Below are 20,663 nucleotides of genomic sequence, written 5' to 3'. Positions count from 1 at the left end.
TCAGAGACTGATGCGCACAACATTTGCATGCATATTAGGCCTCCCTAGCTCATGACCTATCGACCTGCCTAATTTCATTCTGGTAGAATTATCAAGAAATAAAACTCCTCTAACTTGAAAAGAGTAATCACAGAGGAAAAAATTAGAAATGGAAATTTACATGTACATGACTGCATCCCTCACAAAAGGTCCCCCACAAAGTGCAGTGGTTATAGACTAGAAAGGTTTTGCTTGGAGTAGCACATTCAGATCCCAATGAGGGATACATTTAAAGACCTATCCTTAAGAAAGATTGGTGATTCGAAATTCAGAAGAGCGTATGCAATAGCAAGGTGTCCACCATCCGTTTGTGTGTCTGCAGACAACTATCAAATGGCTAATCTTCCTACAGTTTTGGACTGATTTTAATATAAATTGGCACTTGAGAAGAGTACACTAAGGTTTATAATTCTATTTATTGCCATCTGTTGCAAAGTTTCAAATCAAACTGCTTCTTTTCTTTTCTATCTGAATTCTAAAACTTTAATGTAACATATTTACAGACAAGTGGAGCTACAGTCTCATCAGAGACTTCTGTCTCTAAAAGTGACTTCAACATGAGCAAATGTCAAAGTTAAGACACACCATTTTATCATAAGCAGTCTTTGCCTGAGATATGAATTTCCAATGTTTTTTCATAAGAAAATTATGAACCAAACACTTTTACATATTCTGCCAGTGGCAGTGACTTCAGAGGATATTGGTCTGACCTTGGATCAATATTATTGTCCACTCCCAGGTTAAGAGCAAATCTTGTGCCAAATATGAGCTCAGAATTTGGTCATAATTATTGTAAAAGACCTGTAGGTAGATACTTGGTAATGGATTTAAAAAAGAAAGCTGGACTCCCAAATATGTCTCTTAATTTAGTATAGCTTTATTTAATGCATATCAGCACATCTTTTTAATTTTAAATATACTTATTAACTCTCACTTTAACAAAACAATTGATAACATGGATGTATTATAAATTTAAACATTGTATCACAGAATTTCATAGGATCACAGTCAAGTGGTGAAATTTAAAGGCACTGGTATCACAGAAGACTTGTCTCCTCCATCTCTCTGTTTAATTGTACATCAGTGGTTCCATTGGATGAGTGAGCAATAAACTTAAACTCACACCTCCACTTAAATGAGCCAATGATTTAGATAAAACAAAGGAACCAATTATTATCATCTTTTAGAGTTCACTCCTTGTATCTGCGTAAACATCCCCCAGATATACACAGATGATCCCATCATGTCCATCCCTCATGTAAACATGCCAGCCTTTCTTACCGAGCTGACCAGTCCTGGACGATAGATCGGAGTCACCTGGCAGGTAGACGGGAAACATTGACCGTGGCCCCTGCCCCAGGGACAGGAGAATACCCAGCAGCTGACCTGTGTGGTCAAAGTGGTACAGGTTTTCTCTGTAAGGTCTCTGTTTGTCATTGAAGATGGAGGCTGACACCAAATAACCGGCTACAAAACACCAAGAGTGGCCTCTGGTCACTGTCTTTGTAACGTATGATTTGATACAAGAGAAAAACAGGAAAAGACATAATTTGAAAAGTAATTTCAATTTGGTACTTAGAGCTTTGACTTTTATATATACATGTACCTGTACATAAATTTATGAGACAGTGATATACACTAGAACTTTTGTATCTCAAACATTAATATTACCAATACAATGAATATGCTAAAGTTAGAAGTCCAATCCACTTCTAAAAGTCGGAAAAAAACCCATGGATATCCATCTGCTAAAACTCATTTGAAGAATAAACATGTAAATACAAATCCCTTTATATTTAATACACACCTGATTCACTTAGGAAGCATATGTCCTTGGGTTGGCCAGCCAAGGTCACAGCTGAGGTCACTATAACAGGGGATATGTCCTCTATGTCCACACCATAGGTTGTGCTTTAAACACAAGGGAAAGACATTATCAAAAGTTTATCAAGATAAAATCTAACAAATTTAAGATATACCGGCAATAGATGAAATTCATTATACAGTGGCTTCCATTCAATTGGATAGCGGTTAAACTAAAATTTCTGGTATTTCAATATAATATCAGAACACTAAACCATTTCTTATATATATTTATAAATATTTTCTCCTGATATTCTGACGAGAAAATATTAGAATTTCGTTTTATCCAATACAAAAATTTGGATTATCATAGTATTTTTTGATAATCATGACCTTGTTCACACCTGTAACTTTGTAAGTGAAGCTTTGTAAGTGAAGCCTTTGTTCTCACTGTTTGACATCTCTACCTTTTTTTTTGTATTTTCTAATTATCATAAAACAACCGAGAAAAATCTATGATTTGAAACATTCACCCGGGAATATTTCTTGCCATCTCCTTGTGTTTATCAGTAAATAATTTATTTCCTCTGAATAAAAAAAATTAGTAGTTGTGGATCGATTTCAAAAGGGGAATCATGAATAAAAGATATGAATGATTTATGGTTTACAGAACCAGTCCAATACCCTAAGACAGAAATCAAAACAATTAATGAAATAACTTTTGTCTGTGTCAATCAAATATATAAACTGAATCAGACAGCTATTTATAATTATGCTGGCAAGTTACACCTTGTTAAGCAGATTTGACAGTAACTGTGGGTTCCTACAACAAGGAACTTATGGATACAGTATAGATTGAATTTCAACAAGAAATAACTTTAGCAATTTTGTGGTGCATATTATCTGATTATCGAAATATAATGGTAAACTAATGTGAATTTTTTTATCTATACATGTAGTTCTGAACACCCTTGCTACAAATGCAATACTGAATCCTTGCTAAAATTCCTGTTTTATATATAGTACTAAGACTTTCATTATTTCCCTTGAATTTGAATACTAATTATATTTTGGCTGCTATTTTGGTCATTACAGACTGTAGATGCTGACAAGAGAGCAGTGTTTCTTTTGTTTTTTGTTTTTTTAAAGTGATATGTCTTGAGTGGCGTACTTGGATTGTGTTTTCAGGAGGATCAGCTTGTTATCCAGAGCAATGGCTGCCCTAACAAACTCCTGATTGTTGGCGTCCTGGAATGACTTTTCTCCGAGTACTTTGAGATAACTGCAGACTTCATAGATATACTGATTTTCCAAAATCAAGGCAAAAGCTCTGAAAACAAAAAATATAAAAAAAATTAACATTTAAGATTTCCACTTTGTAAAAACTCAATTTAACTGTTAATTGTGCAAAAAAAGAGACAAAGTCCTATTAAAACTGAAAGGGAGCTCCAGTCATGATAATCTTTGCTATGTAGCAAGCAGTTTCAATCATTTTCTACCAATCTAGTAAATAAAAAACAATAAAGTTTCTGGCAAATGTTAAAAAACCAAAATGGTCATCTGAAAAAGCTTCACATTCGACCTGTGGAGATTTGACCAAGAAAGCTGCATTTTAGTATCAGCCTAAGGATAGTTTTATTTTTTAATTCATTTGAGATTATTGTGCATTTAGAACTGCAGTCTTAAAAATAGAGAATATGAAAAAGTTAATGCTTACTGTGGGTGAACAATTGTTTTAATTGGAAGTAAAGACACACATTCCACAAAAAGCAAGTATCCCGTGACTGTGACCATAACTAACATATCCCCTAGGAAGGTCAGGCGATGGATCGGATCTAGATGTTCAGCAAAAGTCTCCACCCGCTTACTGGACCTGTATAGACTGAAAGGAAAGGAGATCTGAAGATCTGACCTTAGGGCACAGTGATCACAAATTCCTTGTAGTCTTCAAAAAGTTTTAGCATTTCATTTTGTCTCGATTCTCTTACAGCATTTATACCTAGAAAAGGATTTTGTGTCTATAATGACCATTAATTTTATCCTCAAAAGAGCATTTATTGTATGAAGTGTAATGTATTTTCAGTGGTTACTCTATTAATCTTCTTTGACAATGAATAGTAATATTTATTTTTAAGCACTGACAAGACCACTTATGCCTCTAGTTGGTAAAAATATTGGTAATATTATACTACATAGTACAATACAAAGTTCATATTAGCCGACCCCTTTTCCTTGATGATAATTATATATTTACATATGACTGTAAAGCATGTAAAATAATTATTTACCACTGTGAGGCACTGATGGTGAATAATGAATTTTTGATGATGACAGGTACGATTTCCTGCTGTGACTGTAGTATGGACAGGTCAACCGAATCCATCTTGTGTAGCCATCTGTCAAATACCACTAACTGCAAGCAACTAAAAAAAATCATTAAACTTTAATTTTATGTTATGTAAAACAACCCATATACTTGATTAATAAATATTTTTTTTTAATTGTTATATTAAAACTTTTATATGTGTAAATATCTTAAAAGCAATAAAATTTCCATAATTTTACAATACTAGTTTCCTATAACTAAAATATTTCAGGTTATAATATTTATGGAATTTTTCATTAGAACTTAAAATAAAATATTTACACTGAATTTTTAAATCTAAATCCATTTTACAGTTTTATTTTATCTCGTACATGGTCCTTTTTTTTAACAGTACATACACCTGTATACCGGTATATAATCAAATTGCTCATTGAAATATAACTTTTTTTAGGTAGAAATGAATGCCTTGAGAAAATTTTCCCTGCAATTCTATACAACACTTACTGTTTGTTAAACAGTATGAGAGAGACCCCCTCTGCAGATTTAGAAATCCCACTTGTGCACTGTACAGCATCGCGTCCAATATATTTCTCCGATATTGATGGTTTTTTGAATTCTTTCCGACTTTGTGTGTGTATAACCTAAAAATTAGCAAAAATACAAATTACTTGATGTTCTTTATAAAACTTAATTCAAATTCCTATTGTTAAAGTCTTCAATCTATCAATTCAAAGAACCTTATTTTATTTTATACCCAACTGTGTTTCAATCAATTTTACTGTAGATTTAACGCAATCACATGACAGGCGACTTTCCAGATCACCACACTGTGGTTTTCTGAATCTATATCACCACTCTCTGAAACTGGTGACAAAGTACGCAAAAACATGACATTTTTTTCTTGACATTAGGCTAGCTCTTCGAATACCGGTATATATTATTTATTTGATTTCTTAATTTCTTTTTACTATATTTAACTAGTTGTAAGGGGGTATATAATAAATTTATCATAATAACAGTAACTTGATCCGAAACGTAATATCATGTCTCATTGACAGGCGCGGATCATCAGATCAAACTCGACGCTTAGCATCTTCTTTGATCTAATGATCAGCGCCTGTCAACTTAACGTGACTCATCTTAACTTAACGCGCTATGGAACAAGTTACTGTTACAATAATTAATATATATTTATTCAACAACTGTAGATGTACATTTAGTGTTTGCATGATGTCTCTAACGAAGACGTTATAACATTCTATTTCTTCTTTTTTGCATTAAATTTGTCCAATCTGACGAGTAAATCCAGTGACAGGATTAATGGCAGGTTTCATTTTTTTCCAAAATGAATTTTTTTTGTAAATCTTTCTAGAAATGACAAACTATGAAGTCAAGAAATTTCAAGGATAATAGGTTGTGACTTTTAATTTCTAACAAGAGCCCCACGGGCCTTATAGGTCACCTGAGCATCATGCAACAACTTTCCAGTGATTGAATTCGATTCATGTTTTAAGCCAGATGCTATGGCATTCACAATTTTGAAAGAGGCACCATTGATCATCATAACTATATACTTAGCAGTTGCCTAGTTTGGATACTTAATACCCAAAGGCAGGGTAGGGGAACAAAAAATGCATTTCAACTAATCAGTAATAATCAGCAATAATCAGTAGTACCCCTACCACACATGAACCCCTGATCCTTAGGCCTAGGTCCACACATTTTTGAAAAGGCACCCTTGCTTTTCAAAAATATTTGATTAATACCAAGGAAAAGATTTCAAACAATTCATTCATTTTCAGTATATAAGTACAGCCTCCCCCCCCCCTCCGTCAATGGTACCGCTGACTCTGGGGCCTTGAAATTCACAGTTCTCAAAGATTACGGTCCTTGCTCATCATAACTATATAGGCAGTTCATCTGCTTAATACCCAGGAGCAGAGAAGAAGATTTTCAAAGAATTAAAGTATTTTCACTATATAATCAATAGAGCCCCACCCTACCACCAGAGCCCCGGACCCTGGGGCCATAAAATTCAAAATTTTGGAAGAGGCACTCTTGCTTATCATAATTATGTTCTTAGTTAGTTTATTTAATATCTAGGAGCACAGAAGAAAATTTTCAAAGAATTCATGTATTTTCACTGTATAATCAATAGAGCCCTGCCCTAACACCAGAACCCCAGAAAATTTTCAAAGATTTAATGTATTTTCACAATATAATCAATAGAGCCCCGCCCTAACACCAGAACCCCTGACCCTGGGACCATAAAATTCAAAATTTTGGAAGAGGCACTCTTTCTCATCATAACTATGTACTTAGTTAAGTTTATTTAAAACCTAGGAGTAGAGAAGAAAATTTTCAAAGAACTCATGTATTTTCACTATATAATCAACAGAGCCAGGCCCTAACACCAGAACCCCTGACCCTGGGGCCATGCATTTCATAATTTCAGTAGAGGCACTCTTGCTCATCATAACTATGTACTAGCTTAGTTAGTTTATTTAATACCCAGGAGCAGAGAAGAAGATTTTCAAAGAATTAAAGTATTTTCACTATATAATCATAATAGAGCCCCGCCCTAACACCAGAACCCCTGACCCTGGGGCCATTAAGTTCACAATTTTGGTAGAGGCACTCTTGCTCATCATAACTATATACTTAGTTAGTTTATTTAATACCTAGGAGCAGAGAAGAAAATTTTCAAAGAATTCATGTATTTTCACAATATAATCAATAGAGCCAGGCTCTAACACCAGAACCCCTGACCCTGGAGCCATAAAATCCACAATATCAGTAGAGGCACTCTTGCTCATCATAATTATGCACTTAGTTAGTTTATCTAATACCCAGAAGCAGAGAAGAAGATTTTCAAAGAATTAAAGTATTTTTACTATATAATCAATAGAGCCCCGCCCTAACCCAGAACCCCTGACCCTGGAGCCATAAAATTCAAAATTTTGGTAGAGGCACTCTTGCTCATCATAACTCTGTACTTACTTAGTTTATTTAACACCCAGGAGCAGAGAAGAAGATTTTCAAAGAAATAATGTATTTTCACCACATACCGTATAAGTAGAATTTTTAGCGAGGATTTAATTTTGGCATTATTAGCTAGGGTGCTGAGATCGCTAAAACTAAATATCTCTAAAAATTAATTGCGTTTTATTTATAATAGCTTCTTTAGTGTGCATTTAAAAAATCGCTGAAATAACATCTCGCTAAAACTAAATTACCAGTTTTTAAGGACAAGTCGCTAAATTTGCGTCTCGCTAAAATTTCCACTTATACGGTACTCGTTTTTAAGCCCTGCCCTAGCACTAGAACCCCTGAACCCAGGGCCATGAATTTCACAATTTTGGTAGAGGACTCAATGCTTATTACAATCATGCAAACAGTTTGACTGCTTGATGTCCAGGAGTAAAGCAGAAGATTTTTAAAGATTGCATTAATTAGGGGGGCTGGGATCATGAAATTCACAAATATTGTTCCCCTTCACCCTTAGATGCTTTATGCCAAATTTGGTTGAAATTGGTTCAGTGGTTGCAGAGAAGAAGCTGAAAATGGTTACCTGGTAAATGTTAATGCACAAGGCACGAAGACGGACGAAAACGGATAGCAAGTTTACTCAGGTGACCTAAAAATGTGCCAAAAGAATTTTTATGTATGTTTTTTTTTTTATTTTTGACTGGTACACATTCATGCTTTCCATAGTGCATCTTGAGATCTTTCTTTTTTTTTCATTTTTCTTTATTATCTAAAGTTTATAAATACAGGACAAAAAAGTAGGAAAAGATCATTATTACCTTGTGATATACATGTATCTCATATCATTATCATATGATATTACATCATATGGAGTCTTTAGTATCCTGCAATCATATACTGTAGACATACATGTTTCGGCATTTTCGAGATTCATTTATGCTTTGAACACGATCACAAATTATCCACGGAAATTTGTCACAGCATACTTAATTAAAAGTGCATTGAAGATGCAATGTAAAGTAAAGAATCAGAATAATTTTCTATTCTCGGATAAAAGTGATATTGTAATTCCACAGAATTAAGCAACTGTGGAAAAAAAGGTACATTTTAATACAGTATGTACATATTTATTGTCCCTAACATAACAAGTCCTTACCACAAACAGTTCAAGGTTTTCTTCATAGTTCACTCTACATCTGAAAAATATGTCCTCCCCAAACACAAGAGGGGGTTTCACCAGTTCTATGAATGAACCTTTTTTGAATTCTTCCTGGAAAATTTTCCCAGCATTGAGTTCAGTTCCTTTGTCCCACTTGTTAAACCGTCCTCTCTGTTTTTGAGTTTTTTTGTAGGCAGCGTTAGCACTGTGAAATAATGGACTGGTAACGTCCTAAATTTACAGAAAAAATGTCAAAATATTTCTATTGTCAAATTTGTATCAATTGTAAAAAGTTAATAAGTGCATTTTCAATAGATCTGATAGTTGAAATGAAGTATAAACTTTTAATAATGGGAAAAACAAATATATGAATCCCTTTTACACATCTAGCAAAAAATATAGATATCATTAATGATTTATTCTTTTATAACTAAATTGATGGAACAATTTGATGTTTATAATTACCGTCTGAGGAATCCTGCAGTCCTGGACGTAACATAACCTCAGTACCTCCATTATACAGGTTTTTATTGGTTCCTCTGTACTTAAACCTCGGACTCTGTCACGTTCTCTCTGAAAAAAAAAAATTCATTCAGTAACAATGTACGAATATAGTACATGTATACATGCAGTTATGGAATGGGTACAAGGGAAATAGCAAATTTATGGTTCCACGAGGGAGGAAACTATTTCCTGAGGCGACGAAGCCGCCGAGGGAAATAGTTTCTTACCGAGGGGAACCATTAATTTGCTGTTTCTTAAGTTCACATTCCATAACTGTTTTATTATACCGAAACAATCATTATTATTATTATTATGTTTATTCAGGCAAAGAGTCAACTTCATTACAAATCATAATACAAATTTACATGCATAAATCAATTAGGGATCGCTTAAAAGTTCTAGCACATACACATAGCTATCACATTAAAACAAAATATCACTCCAGGTATTATCACAGTTATCATTATCACAGGTTTATACTGATCTCAGAACCAGATCTTATCACATGCAACACAAATTAACATATTTTTAATCAATCTTTGCCTAGGATAACCCATGAAAGCAATATATAAAACATGCTTATTTCCAATGGGGTCCTAAGATGCTACAAGTTGATTATATATGGATAAGACAGCATAGACAAAATAAAAGATAAAATTGAGGATTACATAAAAAGTTTCATAACCTTATAAAAATATTTATACATAAATACTTTCTTCATAGGCGATTTAATTTTTTTACCAGATATTCCAACATTTAAATTAAAAAACACCATAGAGGCATGTTACTTATGAGCTGCCATGTGCATTACCAGTTTTAATTAAAATGCAAAAGGGGAGGTAATTCAACTCAAAACCCTTCAGCATGCTTATTTCAAGATAATTGAACTGTGAAATCGCAACTTTAACAACAATTTGGAGAAACATTGGTAGTTTTAGTCTTTAACAGGATGATTTGGTTTATTTACTCTTGCTCGTCTTATTTTATAGGCTATGGAGTATTTTTTACAATACTTGTTGAGAGGCAAGGAAAATAGATTCCATAGTTTTGAGTGAACCCTAACACTCACCTAACACTTACCTAACAGACAGAGTCTGGGAAATAGTTCTCCTGGAACTTAAAGTGCCCCCCCCCCCCCCCGTTGGTACTGGTTGTAATCCTGCCCTCGGCAGGAAACTATTTCCTCCCTTGGGGAACCATAAATTTGCTACTTCCCTCACACCCATTCCATAACTGTATAATGTCCTTACTTGATAGACAAAGTCTCTAAGCAGACTGGCCACATTGATTTTGGCTCCCTCTCCATTAGGCCCCTGCCAGTAGAGTTTGAATACTGGCTTTGCTGGCCTATGAGAACTAAGGTTTCCAGGCATTATCATCTGTACAACACAGCCATTCTCACCTCGGTAAATCTCCATTGGCACTAATACTGGTTGTGAAACTGGAAAATATTTAATATATCTTGCATAATTAACTTAAGTACCAAATAAACAAGCTTATTCAGAGAATCTGTGTCCCCTAGCTTTGACCACGCTGTTCTTTACCAGATTTACCCCTTGTAATAACCTATTGTGATTCCAAATTATGGTCCCGTTGTACTCCCAGAGGTCATGAATTGAACATTTTAGAATCTACACTACCCCAAGATGTTTTCACATAAGTTTTAGTTTTTCTGGGCCAGTACGTGGTTTTTGAATAGAAGAATTTTAATTTCTTATATACTTCTATGTAAAACTTGGCTTCCCTATTGTGGCTTCGCCCTACCCCTGAGGGTCATGATTTGAACAATTTAGAATCTACATTACCCCAGGATGCTACCACATAAGTTTCAGCTTTTCTGGCCCAGGTTCTTGAGAAGAAGATTTATAAAGAATTTTCCTATGTATTTCTATGTAAAACTTGGCTTCCCTATTGTGGTCTCGCCCTACACCTAGGGGTCACAATTTGTATAATTTAACATCTACGTTACCCCAGGATGCTTCCACATAAGTTTCAGCTTTTCTGGCCCAGTGGTTCTTGAGAAGAAGATTTTTAAAGTTTTTTTCTTTATATTTCTATGTAAAACTTTGATTCCCTATTGTGGCCCCATCCAACCCCCGGGGGTCATGATTTGCACAATTTAGAATCTACACTATTCCAGGATGCTTCCAAATAAGTTTCAGCTTTTCTGGCCCAGGGGTTCTTGAGAAGAAGATTTTTAGATTTTTTTTCTATATATTTCTATGTAAAACTTTGATTCCCTATTGTGGCCCCGCCCAGTCCCGGGGGGGGTCATGATTTGAACAATTTAGAATTTACACTATCCCAGGATGCTTCCACATAAGTTTCAGCTTTTCTGGTCAAGTGGTTCTTGAGAAGAAGATTTTTAAAGGTTTTTTTTTCTATATTTTTCTGTGTAAAAATTTGATTCCCTATTGTGGCCCTGCCCAACCCCCGGGGGTCATGATATGAACAATTTAGAATCTACACTATCCCAGGATGTTTCCACATAAGTTTCAGCTTTTCTGGCCCAGTGGTTCTTAAGAAGAAGATTTTTTCAAGACCCCTTCCTATTTTTGTCTTTTCTTGACTATCTCCCCTTGGGAAGGAACTTGGCCCTTCATTTTAAGAATTTTAATTTCCCTTCACCCAAGGATACTTTGTACCAAGTTTGGTTAAACTGGCTTAGTGGTTCTTGAGAAGAAGTCGAAAATGTGAAAAGTTTACAGACAGACAGCTGGAAAGATGGACGGACAACAGACAAAATGTGATCAGAAAAGCTCACTTGAGCCTTCGGCTCATGTGAGCTAAAAAGTGTTGCAGACAGACAGAACTACATACATACGGAAGGACAGATTGACTGATGGATTTATACAGACCCAATATAATATACCCACTTACAGCGGGGGACAAAAAGGACATAATGAAATTTTGTTAATTTTAATGACTGAAAGTGTTTTATTTATGTATTAATATCAGCTTCATGCTTTGACTATCCCTTCACAGATCTTTGAAGAGTAATGAGATATTTTAATATCTGAATGGTACTTACACTGATGTGTTAGATTATTGTCAAACTGACAAGAAACAGAGTGAAAGCTCCTCAAAGTCACAGAAGTCTGGGATTCTGGGAGATGTATAGCACTTAAAAAGAAAAAGATATAATTATATTATATTGAATGAATGAGCAAAAAAAACATCCATGATAAGCCTTAAAAGCATGCAAAAATGTTATATTGTACTTGCTGTTTTTAGTATATGGATTTGTTTGTATTTGTGCCAAAATTCATTCTGTACTGACATAGGTTACAAAGATACAGAGATAGTTTTTTATCTTTTTAATCACTGGCACTCCTATACGAAAGTCTGCACCTTGTACACTTTTACACTTGAAATATTAGATATAGATGATTTTCCTATGATGTTGTCTTGGAGTTATTCCCCTTAGCCGCCATCTTGAAGGGCAAAGTAGTGATTTTTCCTCTTTGAACAACCAATTTTATAAAAATGCATGCCAGAAATATATATGGGAACATATTTACTATCTTAAAATTATATTAATACATGTAGATATTTGAACAAACATACCGGTATATTCATAAGAAAAATGGTGTTATCTCTACCTCAGTAACCAGTATAATGAATTGAACTTGGTTGAATAATGAAAGGCTCAGGGAATGTTGTCCTACAATATGGCGGCCATGGGGAATAACTCTTGCTTAAATCACCTCAAGGAAAAATCATCTATACCAGCTAGTAAATGTATATAAAATTTACACGAGTAGATAATGTGAGATAGTAAGACAGCTTACCCAGTGTATGGGTTAAGTAGAACGGACTGAACAGGTGGCAGGGACATCTGGAAATCCCCTGTCAGGTGACCTTCAGGGGTCAAATGCAGGTTAAGGTCACGACAACTTATATCTGCCTCTGTTGGACCACTGAATTAACAAAATCATAATGTCCAATTGTATGCAAAGTTTCATACCGCCAGCATTCAATTCTATCGCTTTTTATCTCAGAACCCTTCTGGTTTTATCTAGACTGTGATGTATATATTGTGATGTAACACAAGTTAAGTCAGCTATAATAAGGCATAATAAAACACCCATTTTCTGACTATTCCGACAATAAGAAGTTTATTGTCCCTCTTAACAGAAACTATCTCTCTGTGTTGTGCCTGGGGAGCTGTGCCAACTTTTATTCGGTGAAAATTTTCGCGAGGTTTGCATCCTCGTCATCGCGATCTTGGGGGGGGGTCTCTTTTTCTTTAAAAACAGTTCCAAAAACGGCTTGGTCGCGAAAATTAATCGTCGCAAACTAGTTTACTCCCGGTAAATCGCGAAATAAAGTCGTCGCGAATAAAAGTTGGTTTACAGTATATGTACTATCTTAGGGGGTGATTGCTTATCAAATGTATCAGTATTTACATGTACAACATCTAAATAAAATACATGTAGTAATACAGTAAAACTCAGTTATAACAAAGTCACTGAGACCTTTGAAATTGCTTCGGTATACATGTATCCTTAATTTCTTATATCCATATAAGGAATTTGTTAAAGAACAAGGTTCACTTTTGCCTTATTTGGCCCCGTGAAATTCTGAACAAGAGGCCCATGGGCCACATCGCTATATCAGTGAATTCGCAATATCTGTACTAATCAAGTTTTACTGTACCCTTTACCATGCCATTTTATATCAGAGTACTGACCATTTGAAACTGTGCATCCATTCAAAGTTCCAGTAGTCGTCAAACTTCTGACAGGAGAATCTCGGGGGGTTCAGCTGGGTTCTCCACAGAACTTTGATGGGTGTAACTAGAGGGGATCGCTCAACGGCTTCTGTAAGTGCCTCCCAAGGACACCCCTCATATTCCTCACAAGTAATGATGGTCCTGCAGAAACATCATAATTATTACAAGACTCTCAGTGACACAGAGGGAACCTGATATGTTTAGGCACCATTGGTGTGGATAAGGCAGGAATATCTTTGAATGTTTTGAATCAGAAATAATCACTTTTTTACATATGTAAATAAAAAAAAGAAGAAGAAGAGAAGTCCCCATATATTGCAATGTTAACCTCTGACTCCAAATTTTGGACTCACCTTTAACATAAATTGAACAAATATTTATCTCCACTATACATGTAGATATTGTAGATCACTATATTTTCCTGACACCTTATTTTCCCGAGATAAACATTTTCTCTTTCTTAGGGAGAACATTTTTTACAAGTTGTAGTAACTGCTCTAAATAACCTTTAGGAATACTAATACATGCAAGAACGTTATTTTCATGAGGAGACTGCTTCACGTAATTACATGAGAATACAGTTATTGCAAATAAAAAATTATTTTAAATGACACATAGGTTCCCTCTAATTTAATACCTAATGGAAATTAAAATAATGCTTTCTACACTACCACTGCTATAAGGAAATAGTTGTTGTTTAATTTACATCTAATCAAAAACTATCTCTCAGAAGATACTTGCACATTAATTTTAAAATATCACTAACTGTAGTTCTGCTATATATATTGTTAAATTCGTGTACTTAAAAAAATGGGCTATGGTACATATTATAGCTGCTTTGGCACTGACAACAATGCTCCAATTCATGAATACCATTTATAAATCATTGATATATACTGTATACAGTGCAGGCATGTTTGAAACCTGCCAAACTGCCCGACTCTACCCCTTCTTTCATACAAACATATTTGTTTCCCAAATCCACGCTCATCAAATCCCTATCAGTTTTAATCACATCTATGTGGTGTTATGGTGTAAAATGTTATGGAGATAAAAAAAAAATTAATAATATAAAAAAGGTACTTACTCTTTCTGTTGGAACATTTGGTAAGTAGCTTGTGCCCTTTTTCTGTTTTTCTGGATGGCATACAGCATAGATACAAAAACATATAGCTCTGGGTATACACCACAGAGAGGCTCCAGCCTCACTCTGGCATCTTCTAACCAATCAACTCCCATTTCTAACAAAATTTACATCAAATGACATTTAATTTCAGCACATGACTCTTTAAAACGAAAGACTTAAATAGTAGTCCAATACGACCCAGGGGCAATAGAGATTTACAAACAGAAGAATCCAAATAATAGAACAAATATGATCTTATATATATAGTTATGACTGTTATGACAGCAATCCATAATAATTTTAAAATATACAATTATTGTATAGTTTGCTTAAGTATACATAAAAAGTTTTAAACAATGCATGTGTTATTCCTACTTTAAATGTATAATTATGAAGTTGTATCTGGTGAAGGGAAAATGCAACGGACCAGAATTCAAACCCACCCCTCTTATTGGAGGTGATCTACTGAGCAATCTTGCCTGCAAAAATGGCCACTGGCAATCGACTTAGCAGAATGCCACATTTCTCCCTCAACAAAAGGTCTATTCTCCTGAGATCAACCCAGGTTCTTTCTTGAGAGGACTTTAACCTATCACTTCCAAAGCATGGAACCAAATGTTACAGGAAAGGATAAAACTGTTGTGGACCAAACCAAGATACGAACCCTGCTCCCGTGAATCACTTATTCAGGTGCCCTACCAACCGAGTTATCTTAGGTCATAGGCAATTCAACCTGCCTGACCACCACAAAGTATCACCTGATCATCAGATTTTAAATTGACACTTCATGTGTGCTCAATAAACTACATCTATCCACAGTCTTTACTTAAATAAATGAGCTGATTGTACAAACCTACCAAAACGTGAGTTGCTATGGTAACACAGAAGAGAGTCCATGTAGAAGATATAATCCAAACCGTCTGCTCCCCAATCAGGCAAAGCATGGACACAGTGGATCCACTTCTCAGCAGCCAGCCGGGCTTTCTCAGAGGTCATTACTCTGTCAAGGTCAAACATTAAAAACAAGGTCAAACATTAATGTTTACAAGAGTCAATTCCTTTTACTCTGTATTAGTTCACATTACCAGTTATACTGGTGAGAATATATACATATTATATATAAGAATCTGTTATTTGACTATAATGCCAAACCCATTGTGAGTTCACAGCAGTTGGATATGAAAAGAAATATCCAATGAGTGATACCCACATGATAAGGGGTAAATGTGATTGAAAAATATGTATGGTCAGTAACACTAACCCTTGGTCACAAAGATTAGCCTTTAGGAGTGAGATCTGTTTTGAAACTTGCAGGGCCACCTCATCTTGACAATAGTAAGGCTTGGATGAGAAAACCTCTGTTATGTCAGCCATACTGTCAAAGGACAACCGAACTGGGTCATCAAAAAAGCGCAACATTCTGCCTATCTCATACAAATACAGCGCCTTGTATCTCGCTGAAATAAACAACACAATTGTATATCATCTTGTACAAATACAGCACCTTGTATTGCGCTAAAATAAAAACAACTTATACTGTTTAGCATTCAGTGTTTCATCTGGGTTATACATTTCTTTAAAAATATGCTCTTATACATCTATATAATAACTACATTTATATGAAAAGAAATTTTAAAAATTCGAGTTTCCTACGTTTTTTATGTGTATGAATCAGATGATGAAAGCTTTCTGTGGCCCTGGCAATATCTCCTCTTGCCCAGAATATGTACGGCAGGACTTTGTTATAGAATTCTCCCATAACAATAGGGAATCTGAAAGTAAAATAAATCATTGACACTCATACTGTATACTGAATCTTGAATACAGTAAACTCATTTAGAACGAACATAGATATATTGGGAATTAATTATATTTTATAACATGATACAAAATGTAAGTAAAACATCAAACCACAAATTCACTTTCACTGTGTAACAGAATTTTGTTGTGCTAGCATTCTTCCTCCAGTAAATGTTTTACCTTGTTTTGAGTGTTGTAACAACTTTCTCTACTGCTCTGTCATATGGAGTGGAGCCACCTCTCCCCTGCAGTTTTGGGTTTCCTTTGTGGGGGTCTGGGAAGGGTAATGTCATATGTAAGAAGCTTCCAAGGACTACAGAAAAAAAATCAACAATGCAATAAATGTACCTGAACAGTCCAGCACGTTTTAGTCAGTGATGGGACCGTTTACTATTGGAAAATCATTTGAACATCATTTCTAAGCAAAATTAATGCCCTGTTCACACAGAGAGTTTAATTCGAATTAAACATAAAGTTACTGCGAATTAGCTTCGCTTAGCGTTCACACGGAGAATTTAATGCGAATTAGTTTACTGCGCATTAAATTACTTCGCATCAGCTCCGTGTGAACGCTAAGCGAAGCTAATTCGAATTAAATTTTGACGCATGCATAGGGCCAGAATTAAGTCACAGGACACATGTTGGTGGTTATATATAGGTGTTTGTGCTATATTTGGTTCAAAAATTGAGGGAAAGTATGTTAATCACTAAAATTAATTAATTCCTATAACCACTACAAGATGTATCAAAGGATGGCTCTGCATACATGACGTGATTTACAAATGACGTCATAATAGACTTACTGATGCCTGACTGTAGAAGAAAAAATTTAATTCGCATTAGTTTACTTCTCATTAGCTGTCGTGTGAACGCAATTTAATTCGCATTAATTTGATTCGCATTAGTTTACTTCGCATTAATTTACTGCGAATTAAACTCGTCGTGTTAACAGGGCATAAAAGATACATGTTTATTGCTGACATTTAAGATATAACTTTTGACCATCAACATTACATAATAAGTAACTGAATTCTCAAACTTACCTGACATCAGTTTGTAGGAGAAATAAGACTTTGATGAGCAAAAAGAGTAGAGTTGAGTTACAGGTAGAAAACCAACTTTGCTGTCCCCTAAGAGAGGTCTGTCGTAATAGGTTCCACAATAAGGACTATGAGGATCAATATTCCACACGATACGTACCAGAACATTCAGTTCATAATCACCTTTATACATATCTAATTTAAGCTCTTCTTCATATTTAGATAAAATTGAATTCAACCAGTTTAGTTTTTCTTTATTTATCTCAGTCTCTCTGTTAATTTCCTGTCGTAAGCTGATGGGAATCATACAACGCCTCGTTCCCAGTTTTTTATTTCTACTTAACATTTTCACACAAAGAGAATACAGAGATGGAATTCCTTTGGGTACTTGTGTTTTTACTGGATCATCTAGTGTATCCATGTCATAAAAAGGAAGTTCTTTTAAAAGAGAGCAAACATTTTGTAAGAGTCTTCTCTTTCTTTTCTGTTTCTTGCTAGGTGCTCTCTTATGTATATCATTTCTATCTGTATCTTCTATATTAAATAAACTAAAATCATTCCTATGTTCATTAATTTCTAGTAACACTATTCCAGGATCTTCTTCTTCTTTGGATGAACAAGAGTTGGATGACAATACGGCATTATTGTCTTGTTTAATTTCAAAATTTTCCTCTGCAGAGAAATATTCGCTGTCATCTGATTTGTCATTTTCACTGAGAGTGTCATGCTCCTCAGAAAGTTTCCTGTATTCCTGACAATTGTTGTCAGTATCACTGTTAGATGAGCTGAGGGAACTAGACAAGTCTGACGAGGATTTACAGACATTTTGCTGACTTCTCCTCCTCCTTCTAGACTTGCCTACAATCTCTGTTTCCTGACTGAATTCCTGTGATATCACCCTCGTGTAGGAGGGACGCTGTCTTCTTTGTGTTATCAATATTTTAAGTCCTGTTTTGTCTTCTTCCATCTAGATGATTAGTCACCTTGAGCTAAACAATAGAAGAAGAAATCAATGCATTATTTTTAAGTATTTTCATAACATTATCAAATATCAGACACTGGCACTGAGTGCACCCTCAAAACTGCACATCCACATTCATGATTGACCAAAATAATTTGAAAATTCAAGTGACCCTTTTAAAAAGCAAAATCAATTGACAGTTCTAAAATCAAACATCGATCAGTATATAAATGTTCGTACAAGTATAGCATTGTAACAGGAAAGGAGATAATGTATGGCTGGATCGGGTATCGAACCCAAGACCCCTCCATAAATGGTTTTTGCCCTCAAAGACACAAACCAAGTTCTTATTAACCCCTGGCAGGACTATTACCTGCAATTTCAGGGGTTGTCATCTGCACCACATGATTGCAACAGGAAAGGAGAAAATGTATGACTGGACCAGGAATCGAACCTGACACCTGCATCATTAGTCAGGTACTCTACAAACTGAGCTACCCAGGCTGATATCCATGGTTAAAACCATTACATCATAAAGAACTTACCATATATACTCGCCTATAAGTCAGTCCGCCTATATGTCGGTTGTATTTTTTAAGGTTATTTGGCAGGGATTTGCCATTGACCCACTTATAAGTCGGTACAATTTTTCGCCAGAATCAGATGACAATTTCTAATAAATGCTTTGATGTTTTACCCTAATTTTTAATTAATTTTTTAAGAATGACCTTGATATTCAACTTTAAATCATAAAAAATAAATACTGCCCTCTTAAGATTAAAAAAGATATATATTATGTATAATCTTATAATACATAAACGATATAATGTATCCATGCTTTGCTCAACGATAGCTGTTGAAAATGTTTATAGAATACTATGATTTGCCATCCAGAAAAAAACCTGTCTTTTTATGACTCGCCTACAAGTTGGACATAGACTTTTGAACTAAAATTTAACTCCCAAAATACCGACTTATAGGCGAGTATATACGGTATATATCATTTAGTTTTAAACAACAGGCACATTGTTTCGGTAATAAATTTTTCACCCATAGTATAATAATAACATACTCCTACAAGTAAGAGCCTCGGTTAACGTCCCTACGCTCCTTTTATACCTCGGCGCTCCTTTTATACCTCCTTTTATACGCGACGCCAAGTCAAAAGTGTCGATCTCGCCGTGAACCTCTAGAATGCTGGAGTAAATAATACATTGTAACCCTGTTATTATTATACTATATACACGGGCACTGGAAGTCAGTGTAAAAATAAAATAAAAAATACATGCACATACTCATGCATTGCAATATCTAAATAATTATTTACATTAATTTCCAGTGCCCGTGACTGTGGGTGAAACCAAAATAAGTGCCTATGTTTTAAACAGTTTTAAAAATGAAAAAACAACCTTTTATGCAGATGTATGTCCAAACAGTCCAAATAATCACTGACTGGCTATAAGCGTGCAATGACATTTCTGTTTTCTGTCATAAAGTTTTAAAATTTTAAGTTGTTTGATTTCACAACACATAGAAACAGTTTACTTTCACTTTCATTTTAACAAACATCAATGGTGTTTCGTTCACTAACATATTCGGACTCGCAGAAGAAACTGATTTTTGGAAGCACGGAATCATGAAAGGGGGAGAAGGGGATGATTGAAAGAGAAAAAATTCTGGCCAAAAGAACTTGACAAGCAAAATAAAAAAAGTATATTTCTCCATCAGGCGCGGATCCAGAAATTTTTTCCAGGGGGGCTCCATTTTAATGCTCCCATTTACCGTCTCTTTCTAGTAAAATATCAAATATTAAACAGATGTGTCTGATTCTTTGATTTTTTTTTATTTCAAGCTCACAGGAATATATAATTGTAATATATGATGTAATTGCAAGGATGGCCCACTCAAAGACAAATAAATCCCCTCAATCGTTTTCTGCGAGATTTTAACATACATCTGATACACTTAATCTATTCTGACAACGTGTCAAGGTATTTTTTATGCCTAGCCCATCGCCTGGCATAATCCTCCACAGAATCCATAATATTTATGAAATTAATATATCGATAACGCCAGTAAATAGATCGGGGTTCCTTAAATTTTGGCCCTTTTTAAAATAATAAATTTATATTCAAGCACAATTATATACCAGAAAAAATTTAGTTTAAAATATATTTTATTC

General features: G+C 34.8%; 1 protein-coding gene across 1 annotated transcript; it reads right to left on the bottom strand.

Annotated features, from left to right (window-relative positions):
* Window positions 1-919: 919 nt before the first annotated feature.
* LOC134239077 (uncharacterized) lies at window positions 920-20,026 on the bottom strand. Its single transcript, XM_062721232.1, has 19 exons — window positions 19,891-20,026; window positions 17,524-18,509; window positions 16,661-16,793; window positions 16,334-16,452; window positions 15,942-16,137; window positions 15,538-15,680; window positions 14,642-14,795; window positions 13,513-13,695; window positions 12,611-12,739; window positions 11,851-11,942; window positions 10,070-10,260; window positions 8,781-8,888; window positions 8,313-8,546; window positions 4,673-4,809; window positions 4,131-4,265; window positions 3,560-3,724; window positions 3,014-3,172; window positions 1,847-1,950; window positions 920-1,506 (listed from the first exon to the last, which is right to left on the bottom strand). The coding sequence occupies exons 2-19, from the start codon at window positions 18,485-18,487 to the stop codon at window positions 1,223-1,225; spliced, it is 3,630 nt and encodes a 1,209-aa protein (XP_062577216.1). The 5' UTR covers window positions 18,488-18,509; window positions 19,891-20,026; the 3' UTR covers window positions 920-1,222.
* Window positions 20,027-20,663: the final 637 nt, after the last annotated feature.

The sequence above is a fragment of the Saccostrea cucullata genome, unplaced genomic scaffold, assembly GCF_032062105.1.
Source record: "Saccostrea cucullata isolate Sc308-1 unplaced genomic scaffold, CSIRO_AGI_Scuc_v1 ctg376, whole genome shotgun sequence".
Lineage (NCBI taxonomy): Eukaryota > Metazoa > Mollusca > Bivalvia > Ostreida > Ostreidae > Saccostrea > Saccostrea cuccullata.
Note: the sequence above shows the minus strand (reverse complement) of the source record. Positions and strands in the feature narration are given on the sequence as shown.